Below are 21,323 nucleotides of genomic sequence, written 5' to 3' on the forward strand. Positions count from 1 at the left end.
CCAAATAGCCAGACCATTTAAGCAAATGCAAACCTCCTTATCATATCTAAAAAGTACATTTGCTTAAATTTGGACTATATTGACCAATAGGGGATTTTCTTTTCTTGCTCGAGGTAAAACATGACACACATAAGCATTTAATATCATGAAGTATAATGAAAAAACAAAAAACAGAAATCACACAAAACTCATGTGTATACAAAAATGACAGCATAAAATCCAACAATAACTTTTCAACCCATAACAATTTTTCACATGAATACTTATTATTATTTAATAGCATCAAACTGTATGAGCCTGAAATACAGTTCAGTATATTCACAGGTAGCCACATTTCTGAATTGCTGCCCTATCACAGATTTTGTCAATCAGTTTAAACAGTCAGTATATGAATACCAGGCTAAATCAGTGAGGCTATTATGTAATTTATAGAAAGCGTTAATCCAGCACCAGAAAACAGTCCAAGAATAGTTCATCCATCTCTAGACAGCATTAATGTTTACGTCAAAGAAATAATGATCTGTTTAGTGTAAAAATGTATGGGGAAAAAACAACAACATCTGAAACATATAGGGTTAACTTAAAGCTAAAAACAACAACAACATAATGTGCGGTTCAAGAGAGATTAAAACAGGTTATTATTCATTTTTAGACGAAGAAAATATGTACTTTTGGAATACATTTTACCCTGGGGATAAACCTATAATCTTCCTCCCATGCATCATTCAAGCAGCCCAAATATTATGTGACATACTGGTATTCATGACTGGAAACTAAATTTGCATGTTTCAGACATATAGTTATAAACTAAAGACATACTTATACAACATACACTTCTAGAGAGAAAGATGTTTAGCCACGTAACATTAGAGTATATAAAACTCTTGGCAAAATATTTTATTTGAATATAGCGAGGACTATTTATTGGACTCCATTTACGTCGCTCTGGCAAGGATTCCTGGCAGTCTGACCATGACGGACTATGTAACTTTTGAATCTGTTTCTCTGTATAACGCAAATATGGAAAACACAAGTCGTTGTGCTCTACAGATCTTTATCAACTATCTAAAATGCCAAATTACGCCAGCGGTTATTAGTGTTAGTTAGGTTGGTTTAACAGCTCATGTGATACCAAACCGGCTAGGAGGCCAGCAAACATTTGATTGTGTATTCTTTGCTTCTTAGTTAGAGGGTTAGGACAGTAGTCTAAACTTAAAAAACAAAAACGGCTCATTTACATTTAAGCAAAAAATAAGTACTTCACTCATTCGTTTTAAAAGTCAACTTGTCCGTTTCGATGACTTGGTGGTTTAGAGGTGATTCAAGGTAAAGAAACACTTCTCTGACCTTGAACTCTTACTCAAAAATTAGTAGGCTTATATTGATTCATGTTTGCTTTTAAGTATATTTCAAAGAACTTTACAGCTAGGGATGGGCACATAGGGCACAATCATACCTCACATCTCATGTGAATAAAGACAGGTTTTATTTTATTGTGGCCAAGTCTATACCTGACGGCACTAAGGGGAAAACAAATCCAAGACTTAAGCACTGTGCCAGGAACATGTCAGCTCTTTGGAGATTAAGTTACTTTCGCACAACAGCATACACGGCATTCACTTATGCACACATTTCATGGCCCAGAGAGTTTTCATGCATTGCTCACACATGTATGAATGATTTTGGCATATTAAAAACAGATGGGAACCTTCCCTGAACTCCAAATATTGTAGGGCAGATGAGGTTAATGTCTGTTTTGCATCAAGGACATTACACCATTCTCATACTTTTCTTAAATATATAAACTTACTGCAGTGTGGAGTGTGACGAAATAAACTTGAACCTTATTTGGATCATTCACAACTAAAATGATCAGTTAGTTACAACCAAATATATGGATAATGTGATTGCACAGTATGTACATAATCAAAAAATAATAATTTATTATTGGTTCCTGGAACACTTTCTTATTCTGTCGGGCCTGTTTCGGTAATACAATGCTATTATACGATGGAACATGCAAACTTAATTCTGAAGCAGTAAGAACATACAAAAAACTGTGTTTTGTACAAAAGCATGTGCAGTGGGATGCAACTTTGCTAAAACTCATGCCGTTAGTACATTGCCACAAAATTACAAACAATTAAACCCCGACAGATAAGTAAAAGCTCATTCGGCAAAAGGATACTAAAAATAAATATGTTTTCTGTGTGATTGCACTTGAGAATGAGCAGACAGCTGCCTATTGGTTATAGTGATGAGCAGTGGAAACTGTTGAGTGAAGTTTGAATACATTTTTGATGATATCAGCAGTCGAATAAACTATTTCATAATTAACTGGGAGATTACAGTGTGGACATTACAAAACCAATTGGAAAAGCTAAAGAATCTTCCAGCAGATGTTTTTCTCAATTTTTATTTCCTGCGTCTGACTGCATAATTTATTCAACATCTCAGCAGAAAGACTTTCATGTTACTATAGTGGTTAGCTTAAATAGTCACTTGATCTTTGTTGGTATATATAATGGAACAGTGACTGATACGTGATTGATACAGTGCTAATGAAAAGGCAAATATCACATTCACGCTCAACCAGGCAAATACTTTCAAATGTTGACTCATGGAGACTGTTTTCCCAACCCACAAAAGACAACTTAATGTCAATTATTTCTTTATACTGCCATAAAGTATTTGTGCAGCTTAGGGTATTTAACTGAAACTGAATTAGGGGCAGTCACTGGCAACATGAACCTCGTTACACAGGACTAGACCATGGACAAGACACTAAACTCCCCGAGTAAAGCAAGCACGTTTTACATATTGAAGCAACCAGTACATATATGAATGTATTGGTACGGGGTTTTAGGGCTACCTTCTTTTTTTGTCATACTTATATCACTTAATTATGGGATTGCTTATTCAACAAAATGTTGTTATTCTATTCTTGTTCTGTTTCGAGATTGTTCTGAAAATAAGTTTTAGAAAATGTCAGGGAAACAACAATGACCAATGTCTTTATTTTTCTATTTTACGTTAAGCAAAACAACTTGCCAGAAACGCAAGGAAAACAGCGTCCCAAGAATGTTCAGAATATAAGCTTCTAAGAACGCTCTATGAAAAATTGCACTGAAATATTTTCGTAAAAAAAAGAAAATTTTGTTTAATGCTTAGAAGAAAATTTAAAAAAAAATACACGCTCCGCAAGCGTTCCAGAGAACATTTGGAAAATAACGCAGTGACAATGTTTCGCAAACAATGTTCCAAGAACGTTTGGAAAGCAAAGTGAACATTAGGGTTATAACTTTCTGAGAACGTTCGATAACAATGTTCCAAAAAAAGTTAGGAAAACAACTTGCTCTCTTCCAACTTGCTCTCAATCGCACGATTACCCTCTTCATACATAATTTTAGATAAAAACGTTGGGAATCTGTGTATAAGTATGTTTATGATGCATGAGAGACAAGAGCATCATACATTTATACATGTTTTGTATCCAATTTTAGGTACATACTTTCCATACTTTAAACCCACTTTATTTAAAATTATACATACTGTCTTTTAAGTTTCCAAATGTGTGCTGCCAGCTCGCTCTTTCACATAGATTGGAAAGATGGCTTTGAGAAGGAACCACACTTCCAAGTACATTAGAAATGACTCCAAACAACAATTTATTCAGATGGCCTTTTTAAATTGGCATATAAGAGAAGGCACTTTATTTGAAAATGTATAGGAAGGAAAGAATCCGCTGTTTCCAAATAATATAGGCATAGACAAAATTTACATGAAACCTTAAACAATTTCCAGCCACAGATGCGTACAAAATTTTTTGAATCTAAAAAAAAACACACCATTATTTCTTTTTCTTTTTTTTTTTATCATGCTGAGATCTATAAATCTTCCCATGCTGCTTGTAAAATCTCCTTGTTTTAACCGTCACCTAGCCAAAGTTTGAAGTGTATAACTCACATGTTTTTATAGCTCCTCTAATGGCTTTGATTAAAACAAAATAGTTTTACCCTGAGTTGCTCAGAACTTTAAAGTCATGCCAAAATATTTATTTGAATGCTGTTTACATATGCTGAACTCTTTTCAGGCATTGCACACTCATAATAGATACATCCCCAAAAATGTTTTAAACATTTGAAATCACCGACATGTTAAAGGTATTCCATAATAAAAAGACCAGTTTCCATCTCTGGGTTTGGTTCTCTCTCTGTCTTTACATGGTTGATGTTGTCATCCGTCCATGCTCAGTCCCTTCCTCTCCTCCTGTTGCCTGCTGCTGAAAAACAAATACATGTCAGTTCACCAACTCAAGTGCAATTGATTATTGTGAGAATGTATAATATGTTTGCATGGCATAGACGTTTTGAATGTAGGCTCTGATACCCATGAGGGAACATTAAGCTTGGCACAGCAGGAGGTGATGATTATAACTTTAATCATACGGAGGCATATTGACTTCAAGCTGACAGGTGGATGCTGAGATGGAGGTGGGGCTCATACAATGCAATACAGTATGAACGGCAGCTGCAGCGGCATTAGTCTTAAGTATCAGCACAGTGTTCCTCTGGGCCTTGTGGACGCAACCGCAAGCATGTCAGCAAAAGATGGAGCAGCAACACAGTCGACTTAAAGCAGTGGTTCTCAAACTGTGGGGCGCGACCCTCTCGTGGGGCGCGGAGGTATTACAGGTGGGACGCGGGGGGAGATGCAGATTCTTATTTATTTTTTTTCTTTTAATGTAAGAATCCTTTATTTATCCCACAGTTGGGGAATTACTCTCTGCATTTTACCATCCTTAGTAATTAAGGAGCTTGGTGCTGCTGTGAAGCTCTGGGGTCTCAGTGCCTTGCTCAAGGACACATCAACATGAAACTATGGGGAGAAAACAGTGATCCAACCGGCTTCCTTGGTAATCTTTTTGCCAAATATTAGTTATTGTTTTGCACATGTATAAGTTCATTTGCATTGTTTAAGAAAGTGATTGCACATGTTATTAGTGTTTGTCAGATGGAGCAATCTGGTTTACTTGAAAGGGATTTCAATTTTCTTTAATCTATTAATTAAAAAAAGCACGGATGGAAGAGTCTCAAAAATTGTGGGGCCTGAACATTTTTCTTTCTCCAAAGTGGGCGTGACAGAAAAAGTTTAAGAACCACTGGCTTAAAGGAATAGGAAGACATTTTGGGAAATGTGCTTAATTTCTTTCTTGCCAAAAGTTAGTTGAGAAGATTCATATTCTTGACCGTAGTAGTATCCATCTTCTCATCTAACTCCAAGCAAAACACATTACATTACTCAAAATGTTTAATTATTCCTTACAGCCACCATAATAGAAGGGGTGTGTTGGATAAATGATGCAGGGAGACCAAAAGGCCATGACAATATAGCAGCAAACTCACGATGAGTGTCTGAACTTGCTATCAGGCTACGCTGCATTTATTACTAATGCAGGTTTTTGTAGATTAGCTGATTATCTTTACCTAAAACTCCCCGGGAAGAGGTTCTTCTTGAACTACCGTCTATAAAGGCAAACAAACATATAAATCGCACATTTTATATAAATTATTCTTTCCAAGGTACTGAGATAAACTTACTGATAAGACTTACCTTGGACAAATTGGGCAAGTCTTTCACTTTCTCTCTCAATGTTTGAAAGATCAGTTCCTGCAGGAAAAAGAAACCATGCTTTGTGAATTTGGATTATTTTGTACAAAAATGCATTGTATTGTGCTGTTAGAAATGTAGCCCTAATTCTGGTTATTTTAGCCTTAATATAGACATGATAACATTCCAATTGTACCTAAATAGGAGCTTAAACAGCTTACTTTAATGATGTTTACATGATGTTCCTCATTAGCTTCCATTGAAGTTTGTATTATATTAATTTGGAATTTTTAAAAGTGGACTTACTTGAACTAGTATGAATCTAATTTATATTATTTAATATTTTAAGAGATAGACACACATATTTTCCTACAAATCAAGCATGGTTTCCACTGCAGGGAAGAGAGCAACAGACTAAAACAATAAGCCCCAATGCTAAACATAACTATCGACTCATCCTGAAATGTCTGTGTTCAAATCATGAATAGTTTAACTAACCTTCCAGAGAGATGCTGGTGGTTCCCGTGCCAACTGAAAACTGAGGGCCTGCAGATGACAACAATTCACAAGTTTGTGAGACGACGAATGATATAAAACTATTGACGTATGAATTCAAGTAAAACATCTTTACCTTCAATGACCCTTGTAACTTTGGTGATGGAGGGTTGACTTTCAATGACCCTGGTGACCTTGGTGATGGAGGGTTGCCCTTCAATGACCCTGGTGACTTTAGTGATAGCGGGTTCCCTTTGAATAACCCGGGTCACTTTGGTTACATCAGGAACTATAAAAGAAATACAGACATGCTTCACGACATAGACATTGCAGGCAGCACAGCACTGACCTTCAAAACAGAGAATCCTTCGAGTGCATAGAGATAGCGACTTTTGATTGGATCAAAACGTTTGCTCAGACAAAAATGTGATTTGTAATAATTGCTGACTGGTACGCTTATTAGCCAGCAGCAGATACAAAATACTCTTTCCTGCTCTCTGATTAGTACTTAAGCTGTTTAACGTTGCAAATGAGTTTTGAGCATGAATTGACAAAAAGTGATTGATCAGCATGTTTCAATTCAGCAGGAAGCTGACTAGTTTTTCCTCAATTATATGAATTGAACTGTTTTATTAACCACATAGAAGACAGATGTTTATCGTCGTTACTGTACCTTCCTGGACGATTTGGACGATCCTCTCTAATGACAACAGGAAATATAAAGACATTATTAAGAGTGAAGAATGCTTTTCAAAATTCTTTACAGATAAAAAATACAAAAAAATAAACAGCATATTACTGATACTTACTCATAAATGTAAGGGGGATTTCCTGATATCTGAACCCTGAAATGTACTGTAAAAAAAAAAAAAAGTGTTAAAGCTGATTACACATTGACAACATGTACAGTATGACCATAGTCATTTTTTTGTGTATACTGCAAACCAAATGCAATTGTCAATAAATCTGTAAAAGATAAAGAAACCAACTTCTGAGTCAGAAAAGCCCTTGTTCAAAACAACCAGTATGAAGCTGTGCACAGTTGGTTTTCAAGCAGGATCTTGTTCTCTACGTTGAGTTGCATGAATCATAATTTTGGCAATTTTAGATGAAATAAGAAACAACAACACCTGTACACACACAACTACACTCTGCCCCTTTGAAGTCACACAGCTTTAATAACTAGAAGTACATATTTGATATGACACCTTGATTTGCATGTAAGTGATGAGCCTCTTCAATAGCATGAGAAAGTCCTGGCTTCCAACAGGGATATCTAAAAGAAAGAGCAGGGCATTAATTTAGGTTGGGCCTTTTACAACAGTTCTAAATGAAGTGCAGAGAGTGCACGTCTTGACAGATTTACAAAAGGAATATTAACAAAATTGACAGCGTAAAATGTTTACCTCCAGGATACAAGATGTGGTTGATGAAGTGGATTACTCCATTTGTGGCCATGATATCAGAGTCAGGGACTTGGACAGAATTCACAAGCATAGAGTTGTTTGCCTGCGGGAGAAACAATTACAAACAAGAAAAACACAAATTAATCAGTATTTTAAAATGAGGAATGAACTACATTCTTCAGATAATAATGTTATTAGTTTGCTAAGGTTACTGAGTTTAAAAATTCAGGATGAGATTGTATAAGATAATAATGATCTAAACTATCATAACCTCAATGAATAATTTAAATACATTTTATAATTTAAGATAACTTTAATAGTAAGTTTATTGACACATAAATGTTAACTCTTGCTGTTCTAAATACTTACAAACATCACTTTAAGGTTGCTGCCCTGAAGAGACTTGAGAAGGTTTGTCACCCCAGTCTCCAAACCACCACCAATGAAGATACCATTATTAATGTGATACAAAAGGATGGTTCTGAGAGCATTTATGTCACCTGAAATAAAGAATTGGCAAACATATTACATGGTTGTTGTTGTAATTTTCAACTGGCAACATAATGGCTTGAAACATATTCCTAAAGTTAGTATTAAAGACCTACTCTTCAGCAAAGAAAAATCACGTTCACTCAAACCAGCAAAAGCTTTATCGCTTGGGACAAACAGAGTAAAGTCTCCCTCCTGTTTCAGCAGGTTTGTCAAGCCAGCATGTTCCATCAGAGACAAAAAGATCCTGCAGCACAGACAAGAAAACTGTAACTTGGCTGTTACAGAACCCACTGACATATTGCAACAACAGCACTTTCTGATTCCCATATGTGCCATGCTGATTAAATGGAAAGATACAGAAATATGTGGTTGTGCTGCATTTTAATACCACAGTCCATTTTCACAACACAACATTGATCTTCACTTACTTGAACCCTCCATTTTCTGTCAGAATCTCAAACATAGATTGTTCTGCTGGTTTCAACAGAGTCCTCATGAGATGAAGGGCCCCATTGCTTCCTTCTTTACTGCCTCTTACCAGACAGGAATTCTCAATGCACACAGCCTGCAGAAATAATCCACAAGTTAAAGACAAGGGGTTCATTATGTCTCAAAGATGTATGCTAAAATAACAAGGGTAATGTGTACAATGGATGTTTAGTGGCACATAGCCACAATTTGTGGGCACAACTTCATAGAAGAAGACGCACTGTGCGATAGATGAAGACTCTCAGAAATTTTCCAGCAATGGTCTCCAGCCGTTGGCCATTGAACAACTCTCCCAGGACAATCTTTCTTTTCAAGATGTGGTTCTCCAGGATAATCTTGAGCAACGACTGATCCATGGACATCACTTCATCTGTAAATTTCCCAATGAAAATGAATAATACCAGCGACAATGTCAATTTTACGTCTAATGTTTTGGCTTTTGTATGTTGAGGCATTTAGATTTATTTCATTTTGAGCATAATGTACAGAGAGCAGCAGTAACAATTCTGTTTGCAAAGACCTATCTGTTCTGTAGGTGGGCCACATTAACCTATAAATCATGAGACATGCTGTCTTGTACATGCAATAATTTACAGCTTGACTATTCTGTTACATTCAGCTTCAGTTGCTTTTGCATGCTTGTGCATCCATTTAAATGATATGCCTTTGAAGAAAAAAGTATTCTGCCTTGATCAATTACACATTCATGTTAAAGACACAAAACTTCTTTCCTCCCTTTGATTGAAATCCAAGAATGTTATCAGGGGGAGTGAGTATTTAGTCTTAGATGGTATAAAACTCCTGCAGTAGTCTAATAAATGCATGATTTCCCCAGAGCTCCATATATGTACATTAATAGCATGCAAAGGGGTAATACAAAGTATCCCGTTTTATTATTTATTCCAGACAGTGACTGAGTGTGGAGCAGCCTAGGTTCATATTTAGCCAAGTGCTCAATGAAAAACAGAGGGGTGTTCATGATGTATGACATAATGACATTCAGGATGTAATGAACAGTATTTTGCTCACCATTGAAGGCAACATTGAGGGGAGCTAGCAAAGTGTACTCAATGCCTGGTCTCATGGCAGCAGAAAGGCCCAGCTCGGACACCATGTCACCAAACGTTGACTGGGAACTTCCTACCAGTTCCATCACCTGTTTAGCTGAAAGGACAAAGATAATCCCACCAGCATTAAAATATGGATTACAGAAAAAACATGAAACACCTGGCATAATATATGTTTATTTAGTAAACCAGGTATGTTTAAATAAGATGAAAGGATGGAAGTCTAACCTGAGTCTGGCATGAGCACTTGGTCAATAAGGTGGATGACACCATTGGTGGTGACAATGTCCTTCTTGCGCACCATCTTGATGCCGTTGACTGTTAGACTTTCACCATCACAGCCAATCTCAATACTGTTGCCCTCTAGGGTCTCATAAGAGGTGCCAGCCATGATGGCCTCAGAGCACTGGACTGAGTCCAGAAGGTGAAAATTCAGAAGAGCTGAAAAAGTCAGACAAAGTTTTGAATTCATATATAGTTTAGTTGTAGAATGTTTATTTGAATGGAGCATTGGTCAGAAGGCTACGTGGGCTATTTTAAGCTCCATTGCATGTTTCAGTGCAACTGAGGATAACATGCCTTGGAACCTGAGGACCCTTTGGAACCCTAGGATCCCTTGGGAACCTGAGGACCCTTTATATCCCTTGGGAACCTGAAGACCCTTTGGATTCCTTGGGAACCCTCGGTAACTTGAGGACCCTTTGCATCCCTTGGGAACCCTTGGTAACCTGAGGACCCTTTGGATCCCTTTGGAACCCTTGGGAACCTGAGGACCCTTTGGATCCCTTGGGAACCCTTGGGAACTTGAGGACCCTTTGGATCCTTTGGGAACCTGAGGACCCTTTGGATCCTGTGGGTCCTCGAGGCAGAAGACTTGTTATTTTGTAGCGATTCTGTTTAACTTTGTGTGAAATGGTCTTATCTCACATCCTAAGGCAATTTGTTAACCAATAGAAAGGTTTTGGGTTGTTGCCAATTTGAACAGCTTGCTCAATAACGCAGATGTTTCCTTCTACTCAGTGTTGACACAAAACAAGTGGAGATTCTGTGGAAGTGAAATTTCTTTTTTTTTCCTGGATTTGTCAAGTGTTTACGGTCACTGTATATTTGGGAACTTTAACTTAGCTACGATTGACGATTATGGTGGTACAATTCTTGCAAAATGTCTGAGAAAAATACTAAAAGCTCCAGTATATCAAGCCTGTTTACCGGTAACTCCTGAAGTATCAAAAGGTTTCAAATGATGTGATGCATTGTTTAAATTTCCATTAACAATATCATGTGTGACTTAAAACTTGCGACTTATTTTTATTACTTTTTGACCAAACTCGCTTGCCAAATATGTGTAAGTTCCAGATCAATTGCGACGTCATCTGTTTTGAGTTGGAAAAAGCTGAATATGTGAAAAGAAAATCCCTTAATGGTTGACTTATTCATGTTGCAACAGTTATAAAAATCATCGGTCTCCAATACAATGTTTTAGAAGGCCTTGACCTTTAAGAATAAAAGTCTAGTTTACCCATGAGGACCTCCTTGTCGCCCTGAAGTCTTTCCAGCGCTTCACTGCCCAGACTCTCAAAGGCTTCGTTGGTTGGGGCAAAGAGAGTGTAATGTCCGGGTTGACCCAGCTTCTCCAACAATCCAGAGTTTTGAGCCACATCCTATATGGTGATTTTACCACAAGGATTATGTTCAATGTACCTAAATATACAATAGACTACAGTAAAAATATTTGCAGGAGAAAGACAAAACCATCTTATCATCTGAAAAATATATTTTAAAGTAACTAAATTGCAAATGCAAACTCTGCATGTGTTTTTCAATTCCCTATAAGTTTTAGTCTAGTTTTTAACTCATTTTCTCAATTGCTCTGCTTGCTTGCATTCTACTTTAATGACTTGTAGTGCGTTAGCACTTACTTTAGAATCCTCGTACTTGATGTTTACATTATTTTGTCTATCCCTGTATGTATATACTCACGCTCAGAGTTGTCAGGTCATCGTCGACCTCAATGACATCCTGGATTGTGTTTCCAACGGCGCTGATAACACGGTCAATGACATGGACAACTCCATTGGTGGCCACCTGGTTGCCATAGATAATCCTAGCACAGTTTACAGTCACCACCTGCACATAACATATGCAATGTTATACCACGGAAAAGTGTTTATAGCACAACTACAACAGGACAGCTATGGTAATCTTGAATGACAATACTTACCCCATTGGAGTAATGGTTAATTTTGAGACCAAGGTCATTGTACATTGAGTTGACTGTCATTCCATTCTTTAGATCTTTTGTCAAGAAGCGTTTGTCGGCCATGTGATAATGCAGAGCGTTGTACAGTTCAATGTTGACATTGCTGACCAGTGCACCCCTCATTTCCTGATAGGTGGGGAAAATGAGATGTTAAAACCTCACAGAGAGAGACCTGTTAGCTTTTAATTTTGTTCTTGACTCACGTCATCTAAAAGATCCCAGGCCTCGTTGCTGGGGGCAAAGAAGGTGAAGGATCCAGATCCCTCAATCTCAGGCTTTAGCTTTGAAACCTCAGCATATTTTTGGGTTGAGGTGGCCTTCACCAGACCCAAGGTGCCATACACATTGTCAATTGGGGCCACTAAGAAGAATATGTAAAATAAGCTTTATTAGATTAGTCAGCCTGACATTCTAATAATTGACTTAAAAGGAAGGCTCTACATGTGTGTAAAGTATGCTTCAACATCCTTATCTAGTTTACTTTGTCTAATTTCATAACTAACGTACAACTTCTACAATTAATTTAACCAATATACACAGACTACAATGTAATATTTAACCCACTGTACCTGCAGGGCAACCACGCATGCCCTCCAACTTCATGTACCCTGGGCAGCACTCATAAAGCACAGTCCTGCAAGCAAAATACACAAATTACAAATGTGGGTACCATTCTAAATAAATAGCACATACCCTAACAGCAACTTTGTTGTGTAATAATGTTTTGTTTTTTTCGGTCTGCCATGTTTTGAGTTGAATCATCTTTCCACTTTGGTGTGTTCAGTGTTTCCAGATGTTAGTCATTATATCCTTTATAACCCAAGAGACCATGTGAAAATACAGCTTTGGCCAAAACCTAATGGAGAGGCCTTGAGGATTATGCTACCATTACAGTAGAAGATTTAAAGCAAGACTTTCCTTTTGAAGCTAAATAATTAATTTGAACGATTGCACTTATTTGGTTAACCGCAGAAACATTTTGGCCTCGAAAAAGCTGCAGTCTAATTACATTTGCATTTGAGGAAATTTTGGGTGACAAGGATCATTTAAAGGGTTTGGTGATCTTTATGGAAACAATTGAGCTAATCTGAAAAACCCCAATATTCAATTGTCACCAGGAGTTTAAAAGCATTTTTCTTTTTTAATTTAGTGAGATAACTATTGTGATTTATTTTATATATATTTGACACAAGTGATATATGTTTATTAGCTATTGGAAAAACATGTGAGAAGCTGTGTCGGACCTCTACTGTAAATAGTGATGGGCAATGTAGCCCGAGGAGGGTAGTAAAATTCAAAGTGCAGCTGCTACGTATAAACATGACTAAACCTTTTGGGTCATCAGGTTTGAACATGTTGGAACTATATCATTGTTTCCAGCTCTTGGAAAACCAGACATCTCACCTTAAACAACTAACACCAATAAAAAAACCACAATATATAAAGAACAGAGTTGGCTGGGGAGTTCATTACTGTAGACTGCCCAGTAGAACTCAAAGCTGCTTCTTTTCCCTGTTAATCAGCTCCGCACAAATTAAATAATCATGACAAATAGTAAAAACATCTTTCTTTTTTTTTTGTCTTTTAAAAACTGATCACTTGTTTATAGCACAATGTAACAAGTAGCATTTTATTTGGTTGTGTGTGCGAGTGAACCACACTGGTTCTACTTGACACAAAAAGAGAAGGAAGATGAGGACGGCATCAAGATTTAGCAGTTCTTCTAAAACTGCTCGCAGGTGCACACCAGGACAGCTGCAGGATGAGACATAATTTGATTGAATGATCAGATGACTAAAGGATGCTAGCCGTGCAGTAATTGTACCTCTAATAGTGAGATTCCAACACAGCAAAAACAAAAGAAGAGAAAGGAAAACATATTTCAACTTGCTCAGACAGGGTACAGACCGAGGCTTCTGGGCATGGCTGACTGCAAATCTTTAACAGCTGTATTTGAATCAAAGTTGAATGGAGTTGGGGGTTGAGATCACACAAGCTCTACTGGGGCAGAGTCAGCAAAACCCTCGCTCTGCTGCTCTCCCACAGAGGGGGGGGGGGGGGGGGGGTATCTGGCCGGGGCGTAGGAAACGTTTGACTTGTCAGCATCTCGACAAAATAACATTTCCAAGAACCATGATAATTTTGTCAAACATATTATTAGCTGTATGTGGCTTTATTCTCATTCAACCCATCACTAATGGGCAGTTTGGATGTTCGGTTGTACAATGTTTTTTCTTGAAGAACTAATCTGGAAGCCGAAATTATCTAATTTGTTGAGTGAAACCTGGAACAAGTAGATGTACTTTGGCTTCCTAATTAAAGTTGCACAGTATCATCTGCCAGACACCACTGTAAAAACTGCCATCCAAGCCATATTAGATCATTTTGGTCGGTGAGTCAGTGATTTGTTTCCATGTTCAAGCTTTTAATATTTTTTGCTGCTTATCTGGTATTGTAGGAGAGATGTCTTGTTGTATTATATCTTATACAAAAATTAAGCTTGCTGCATAAGTTATACCAATTTCATTTCAAATAAACTTGATTGATTATGTTCGGATTGGTCAAAACCAGTATGGGACATAGCTACTGATGTCAAATGTGTATGTACTCATAATGAAGAGCTGGACTGTTTGCTTTTGTTATCAACATGCTGGCTAAAACTCGTATAGATATAATTGTTGAATTGAAATACATACATTTCAATGTTTGTTTGGGGAAGGTAAAATAATTTGTGTTCCAAAAACTATTTTCAATTTATCGTAAAAGTAAATTTCATCAACTAATAAGAACATGCTTGTCACTAGTGCAGCTATGTTTTGAATAAATGAGTGTAGCTCAAACTTATTTTTTTAAATGACTAGTTGTATGTTGTAATTTCAGGACATCATAATACTATAATCAATGTAAATCATTAATGCAGTCCACCGTGTGAATTAAACTATAGCCCAGTTGTCTTTTAAATTGATTCCTTGATCTCATTTCAGGCTACCATTGAAATAGATAAAATCATTTGTCTGTTTCCAACGTTATAATTTGCCAAGGTCAACTAGCAGTGTGTATTTATCATAAATAACCAAGCCTACTTAGAGTGCCAAGCATGACTTTTACATAATGCTAACGTCAAGGGCAAGCTGAACGTTTGTGGCTGTGAGTGTGTGTGAGAGAGAGGAAGAGAGAGACTGTAAAATAGGCATGGCTTTAATCCATGTTTAAACACAAAAGTGCTGAAGGGGCTGGAATAATAAGAGAAAAAAGAGGTTGTCTAGAATGACCGCTTTTCCATTCATGAATACAGTCAACATTTTGCAGCCACATCATAGCCTGGAATCAGTGGTTCACCACTCAACAGCGACCAGGCTTCCTAACTTATGAAAACCTTCGCGCACAGTTTATAGGATCGAACAGGACAGTCTCCAACACAAAGGATGTAGGGCTGTGTCCATAAATGTGTTTTTCATTTTAAGCAGCAGTTTATTCAAAGCAAGATAGCAGATGTCTGTCTCTATGGAAACATTAAGGTTTCCATGAAACCTTCCAGGAAGAAGCAGTAGAAAAAGCAGACATTGAAAAGTATGCTACATTTTTAAAAATGTTACAAAACTGACTTTCAGGATAATCATTTTAGTCATTGAATTTGCTTTGAATGTTCATATCTGAAAACGAGAAATAACTTGTCGTAATGGAAACATAAAACAGCACTTACGCTTTCTTTCCACAGATGGCCCCTCGGTACCAATTACGACAAGTACTGAAGTACTTCTTCTTGGTCCCCATGACTTGCTGAAGCGCGCAGACATTGGGTCTGATGAGAACAGAGGGTAGAAAAAAGGAACAGAACTTTAATCAGCAGGTGAAACACAGGAGTATGACTGAGTATGTGATAAACAGCCCTCCTTGGTTAGACATCAGACTGTCAAAAGGAAAGATTTGTATAATTGGCCCTGCTGCTTCTGAAACCAGACAGTAAAATATTAATAATGACAGCATCCATGCCTGCTGGATATGAAATTGGTTTCTCAGATTTGGGTTATAATTTGACAACTCTAACCCTGCTGGTTTGCACCTTTTCCAATTAAGGTGTAATGTTATTCAAAAACATATGTCATGAAATTAACAATTTATATTTTTAAAACAAGTGTGACTGCATTAAAATATTACAGATTTAGCAGACAAATAAGCCAAAATGATATGAGCAACGCTTACTATTATGCTCAGGGCTCAATACTTTTGCATGCAAAATGAACTAACATGACATAACAAGGGTATAAAAATGTTCATAATAAAAAACATTGATAAGCTCACCCTTCTTTTCTTGCACGGATGCGACTGTGGGCAACAATTTTGTCATAAGAAGATTCGGCCTCGTCAAATGTGGACAGCACAAAAAGTGCAAAGGCAGCTACAAAAAGGAGCCTCATTCTTGATTTCTAAGCTAGCCCCTCCAGACCCAAAGTGAAGGGAACAGACTCAGAGTGGGAGTTTATATACGACAAGTCTCAACCTCCACTCATGGAGGATGGCAGCATTTCATGCATGCAAGGGCCACCCAGAACTTCTCAAAAAACAATCTATATACAAGTATGCTGTTTTTTAAAAATATTTTCTTTGTGTGCGTGATGAATTATGATTATTATAATTTAAATAAGTTATAATAATAATAATAATACATTTTATTTGTATTGCACTTTATATTTTAGCAATTTCAAAGTGCTACAGAGCAGAATAAAACAAGAACATTTTTAAGATGTATTTAAAAACAGAGCCGATAAAAGATATTTTAGCAGTACGCTTTCTTTTTTTTTTCTTTTTCTTTTATGGAGGACCATCTAACAAAAAGTCATCCCATCACATTCACAATATGTTTTTAAAGATGCACAGATTTGTATGCATTTCTCACGGAAAGCTTTGGCATGTAAAAACAAAATTCCAACCATGTTTATTTAACCTGTTTAATTAATATTTTTTTAGAAGTTACAGGTGTGAAATTTTGATTTGAAACCAATGTATTAAGTAGATATAATTCTCACTGCTCTGCACATTTTTAGAGCGATTATGGGATGCAAAATCCAGCCACATCATTTCGGTAAAAGTGTCCGGTAGACCACAAAAAAGAAACATAGCATAATCTTTGCTCTGAACAAATGCCAGAGTGCTGATTGCATGAATCTTTTAGAATGTAGTTTGCTCCACCAAGTGGTGGGAAAGAGTACAGGCAGTGAGTATTTAAAAAACATCACTACTTTAAATTATTCATATTTTCAATTGTTTTTATCATATATTGGAGCGACAATTAGTACTGAGGTTAACCACTATTTAAAATATGAAAGACTTCCAAACAATCAGTGGATCAGACCACCTAAACATAACACCTAAACATAGTCATAAAGTCTCAGTTCTTTTCACTTTTAAATCTAATAATGTGTACTCGTACCTTTACCACATCACTGCTTTTAAGTTCCCATAAGAGCCTTTCAAAGCCACAAAGCTATCGTATCTTACATAGTCTGTGAATTGACTCACATTGCACATCCATTTCACATGTGAAATCCAAGAATTATTTGAAGAAAAATATAATAAGCTCTCAATGCCAAACATATCAAAGTGGCTTCTTTATAATCTGCTTTTGGATCTTCTTGATTCCTTATTAATAAGCTAAATTGCATGTGGCATCAAACATTATATGTTCTAAAAGTGCAGCTGTTGTTAAGCTTTACCAGTGGGCGTTGTTACTTACAGGATAGCATTCACTCTGCCACATGTTCTTCAATCTCTTGGCTAGACAGATGTTACAAATGTGCGGAGGAAAGAAAGGTCCCCCTGGCCAAGTCCATGTATTGTTAGAAAAGGAAAAAGAGCTAGATCCAATCCTGCAGCACAGGTCTGAGACTGAAAACCACTTGCTATCGATGCTTATTTGGTATTTCTGTATTTTTAACCAGTGTGTGGAAACATGTTAAGTACCTGAAAATGAACCATTCAGCAAACCATTTTCCCATTTAAAAATATATTACTTTCAAAGCAACGAGCCTCTTATGACCTTGATTAGTCAATGATTGTAAAAAAAAAAAAAAACACTTACGCCTTAAATCCCTGCACAGCCTTTTCTTCTCCGAAAGACTGGAATACATTAACTTTACAATCCTCATATTCCAACTTAAGTAAAGTAAAGTAAAGACTCTGTACTTGCTTGCATGGAGGAATAATGAACCAGCTGCAGTGATAATGAAATGCGGACCATTTGAATCCCTCGCTTTCATACACATTTTGTGGGTACATTTGCGCAGTTCCTTCCATTTTTAATACACGTTGTTAAACCTTTGTTTTATCATGGGCTGTCTTTTATTTTAGCTTCGGACCATTGTTTCGTATTTTCACGTGGTATTTTGATTGCTTTATATAAATAGTTTAACAGTGGAATTTGAATGTATTGCTGGTGCCAATAAAGAACATCACACTCTTCTGTGACACTAATATCCATAAACACTGTATTAATGCAATACAGTAATACTATACCACAAACTCAATGTAAGACCTATATGTGATTGTTCCGCAAAAAAATAAAACTCACTTCAAATTACTGTTCATATGTGGGTGTACAATGTCTATACAGTTTTGCCATGTTGACATATCTTCATTTAGCCCACAACACTCCACAAGTATTTTACATTATTGCACATCACTAGAGGGCGCCTAATGCCTGACAAAGTACCAATTTAACACAAGATAATCATTCTATGCATATATACAAAATCATTAGAGGGAGATGGAAAAAACAATCAGTGGGAAGTGCTACATTCTAACAGTTGTAACGCTTCTAAATGTTGTTGATTGGTACTTTAAATTAACATCAACATGCATAAAAGCACTTTTCAGAATTGTTTTATGATTGGCAGGCATGCAGGATGTGGATAATGTACCAAATGAGCATTAATTCTGAAACAACAGAGTGCGCAGAACCTTTTTGGTAATCTTCTCCTTTGATAAACAAAGAGAGACAAATGTCTTGGGTGGATGTCTATGTGAACGAGGGACCACTGTATACACAACCACTCTTGAAGGTAAACTATTTACTGAAAACGTTTCTGCAGTAAACAACATGAGAGTGAACATTCAAGAAGGAAATCAAATCAAATAAAAGGCCAACTTGTGCCAACTTCTGTTTTAAAATGGATAGAGTACAGCGTCTTACAAGAGGTGGCAACATATTGTGTTGTAAAGGAAACACAAAATAATTAGGAGCATTTTCATTCCCTTATTTATTTGCAGATTAATTTAATTACATTGCGTTGTATGCTTCTTCTGCTCAAAAAACAGAATAGGAGTAAAATGTGTTGCTCACACCTGCAAACAGGGCAGGGAAGAGTAAAGGAGAAGCTAACCCTACGTTCTAGTTGTTACATTGCAAGTTAATCAACTGTATAATTGGTCCACATTAAAGATATGATTTGTTCCAGTGTTATATACAACATCCGTTAACTCAGTGGAGGAAAAATGGATACTGTCGGCATACAATGAATAGAACTTTTTTTTTTATAGACTTTGAGAAGAAGCATTTGCATATCACAGTCAGAAGACAGTTCAAGGTGGAAGATGGTAGAAGAGGCAGCAGGGTGTCAGGGCTCTTTGGAATTAAATGCCAATGGTAAAATAGGAATAACAAACTTGCTTCACAATTCAAGTTAGCCCTTACTAAGGTCAGTCCGCTGTAAGATGTGTTGTATCTTCTCTCAATCAGAGGGGAATGTGTATAGAATAGTGTGAGATAACATAATATTACATCATTATATAAATTACATTATACAATACTATAGTAACTGCATGTATAGTTTAACTTGTAATCATGAGATAATATTAGTATTTTTGATAAACTGTTTCACAAATGGTAAAATGGAAAGTTACAATCCCAAAATGTTTGAAAACATTACCAAAATCCTTCCATTAAAAACAAATTATTTTTTGTATTTTTTTGGTCCATTTTTGACTTCCTCAGTATGTTTTATCTCCTGAATGTCCTTGTCCACTTTCTCTAAGACTTGAACAATCACTCTCTCATTCTGAAGGTGTTCTTGGTTTTGTCCGCCAAATCCCGCCTTATCTTCCTCGAAGTATATTGAATCATATTTCTGAGAGGGTGTCTGTCCCTGGAGGGACTCGGCATCTTGAGTCTGTTCTATGCCGGACAGAACAACCAAACCGTGTGCTTGCCTGTTAGAGCCCACAGAGCTCTGCAGTGTGGGGGAGGTCATGTCAAACACGTTCAGCTTCTGTTGAAGGTCATCAGTAAGGAATTTGGGAGAATACTTGAATGAGTTTCCAGGGTAAGCGAAGTTGGAGCTTGAAACACTACTTGTGACCCCACTTTGAGGTTTACCCTTCATCATTCCGAGGACTTCATAGCGGAAGCTGGAGATATCCTGCTTGAGCTCCTATCAATTATGGAGAACCAGATATTAAACAGCAGAGATAATACGGAAATGAAGAAAAAAAACTTTAGTCATCGACTGCATACTACCTTGAAATTCTCTTCTGTTAGACCTTCCTCTGTCTTGGCATCTCGGATCATTGCTGCAACATAGCGCTTCATGAGGTTCTTTAAAACCTCCTAAAAAATATGCAGAATTTCTTGAGGTTAAAAAAAAACATGGAATGGTTTTTAAATAAAGTTTATCAAAAATGGCCAATGTCCAAAACAACACATTTAAATCTTTACAGTTCATTAACTAATATAGGTCACTATACCTGATACTTGTGGTTTAATCTTACATTTTCAGCCGCACGTCTCTGAAACAAAAAATGATAACCAAGTGACATGCTCTTTTAGTTTTAGGGTGAATTGATTTGACTTTATTTGTTCCTTCTTAATTGGATGTCTTATGCTAGAGATTAATTTCGTGACTATAAAATGAAGTGAAGAAACCAGGTAATGCAATTTACTCTTCATTCTTTTGGGGCCACCCGCTTTGAGTCTATATTACGAGGCATTGAATACATAAACAATACATATATGACAACATGGATCAAAACAAATATGTATAAACATTCTTACCCCCAAAGCTTCAAAGGTTTCAAGCCTTTTTAGACTCGTTCTTTTAAATAAATGAGTATTTATCCATCCAAAGAAATAATAAATTGACTTTGGAGTTGGTATTATATTGAATGGAGATGGCAAAGTTCCCCCTTCTTCAAAATAGCTCATCCATAATTTGGTTCTTGCAAATTTCCACTCTATATCGGCATGATCCTAAAAAGAACATGAAACAGAATTTTGCTAAAGAATACAAAATGAATAAGTTAAGTAAAACTATAAAATATGTAAGCTGCAGCACTCACAGCAATGTGCTGGTAGGAATTGTTCATCATTGCAATTAGCATGTTCAAAAGCACGACCAGAGAGATGACATTATACGTGCCAAACATGGTGCTGCCCACAAACTCAGTGAATTCATGGCGTGGTTCCACATTGGTCACATGGAGGGAAATCAGGCCAAATACAGACCAAAATAA

The 21,323-nt window shown here is 36.7% G+C and overlaps 2 protein-coding genes across 7 annotated transcripts in view; both read right to left on the minus strand.

The window, feature by feature from the left end:
- Window positions 1-2,988: 2,988 nt before the first annotated feature.
- On the minus strand, window positions 2,989-16,250 carry postnb (periostin, osteoblast specific factor b). 4 transcript variants are annotated; one of them, XM_068584682.1, is made up of 22 exons: window positions 16,122-16,250; window positions 15,523-15,621; window positions 12,389-12,453; window positions 12,023-12,180; window positions 11,781-11,945; window positions 11,540-11,686; window positions 11,079-11,220; window positions 9,788-10,000; window positions 9,522-9,656; window positions 8,714-8,862; window positions 8,432-8,568; window positions 8,117-8,247; window positions 7,881-8,011; window positions 7,512-7,614; window positions 7,314-7,381; window positions 6,915-6,960; window positions 6,779-6,805; window positions 6,242-6,394; window positions 6,109-6,156; window positions 5,614-5,670; window positions 5,487-5,525; window positions 2,989-4,279 (listed from the first exon to the last, which is right to left on the minus strand). In XM_068584682.1, the coding sequence occupies exons 1-22, from the start codon at window positions 16,235-16,237 to the stop codon at window positions 4,251-4,253; spliced, it is 2,358 nt and encodes a 785-aa protein (XP_068440783.1). In that variant the 5' UTR covers window positions 16,238-16,250; the 3' UTR covers window positions 2,989-4,250. The 4 variants fall into 4 exon arrangements, with proteins under 4 accessions (XP_068440783.1, XP_068440780.1, XP_068440782.1 ...); XM_068584679.1 differs by lacking the exons at window positions 12,389-12,453; window positions 15,523-15,621; window positions 16,122-16,250 and having other exon boundaries at window positions 2,989-4,282; window positions 12,023-12,096; XM_068584681.1 differs by lacking the exons at window positions 5,487-5,525; window positions 12,389-12,453; window positions 15,523-15,621; window positions 16,122-16,250 and having other exon boundaries at window positions 12,023-12,096.
- A 2,896-nt stretch (window positions 16,251-19,146) lies between these two features.
- trpc4b (transient receptor potential cation channel, subfamily C, member 4b) overlaps window positions 19,147-21,323 on the minus strand; it is a 7,955-nt gene continuing 5,778 nt past the window's right edge. The window contains exons 6-11 of one of the 3 annotated variants that reach the window (XM_068584678.1): window positions 21,150-21,323; window positions 20,866-21,060; window positions 20,559-20,600; window positions 20,332-20,421; window positions 19,996-20,245; window positions 19,147-19,884 (exon numbers count right to left, since the gene is read on the minus strand). The exon at window positions 21,150-21,323 is cut by the window's right edge and continues 22 nt beyond it. In XM_068584678.1, the coding sequence (XP_068440779.1) occupies window positions 19,769-19,884; window positions 19,996-20,245; window positions 20,332-20,421; window positions 20,559-20,600; window positions 20,866-21,060; window positions 21,150-21,323 (867 nt within the window). In that variant the 3' untranslated portion in view covers window positions 19,147-19,768. Of the gene's footprint in view, window positions 20,246-20,331; window positions 20,422-20,558; window positions 20,601-20,865; window positions 21,061-21,149 lie in introns of all 3 variants that reach the window. The other 2 variants (XM_068584676.1, XM_068584677.1) reach the window with 2 other exon arrangements.

The sequence above is a fragment of the Clinocottus analis genome, unplaced genomic scaffold, assembly GCF_023055335.1.
Source record: "Clinocottus analis isolate CAN_PGR_092001 unplaced genomic scaffold, fCliAna1.0.p SCAF_2, whole genome shotgun sequence".
Classification (NCBI taxonomy): Eukaryota; Metazoa; Chordata; class Actinopteri; order Perciformes; family Cottidae; genus Clinocottus; species Clinocottus analis.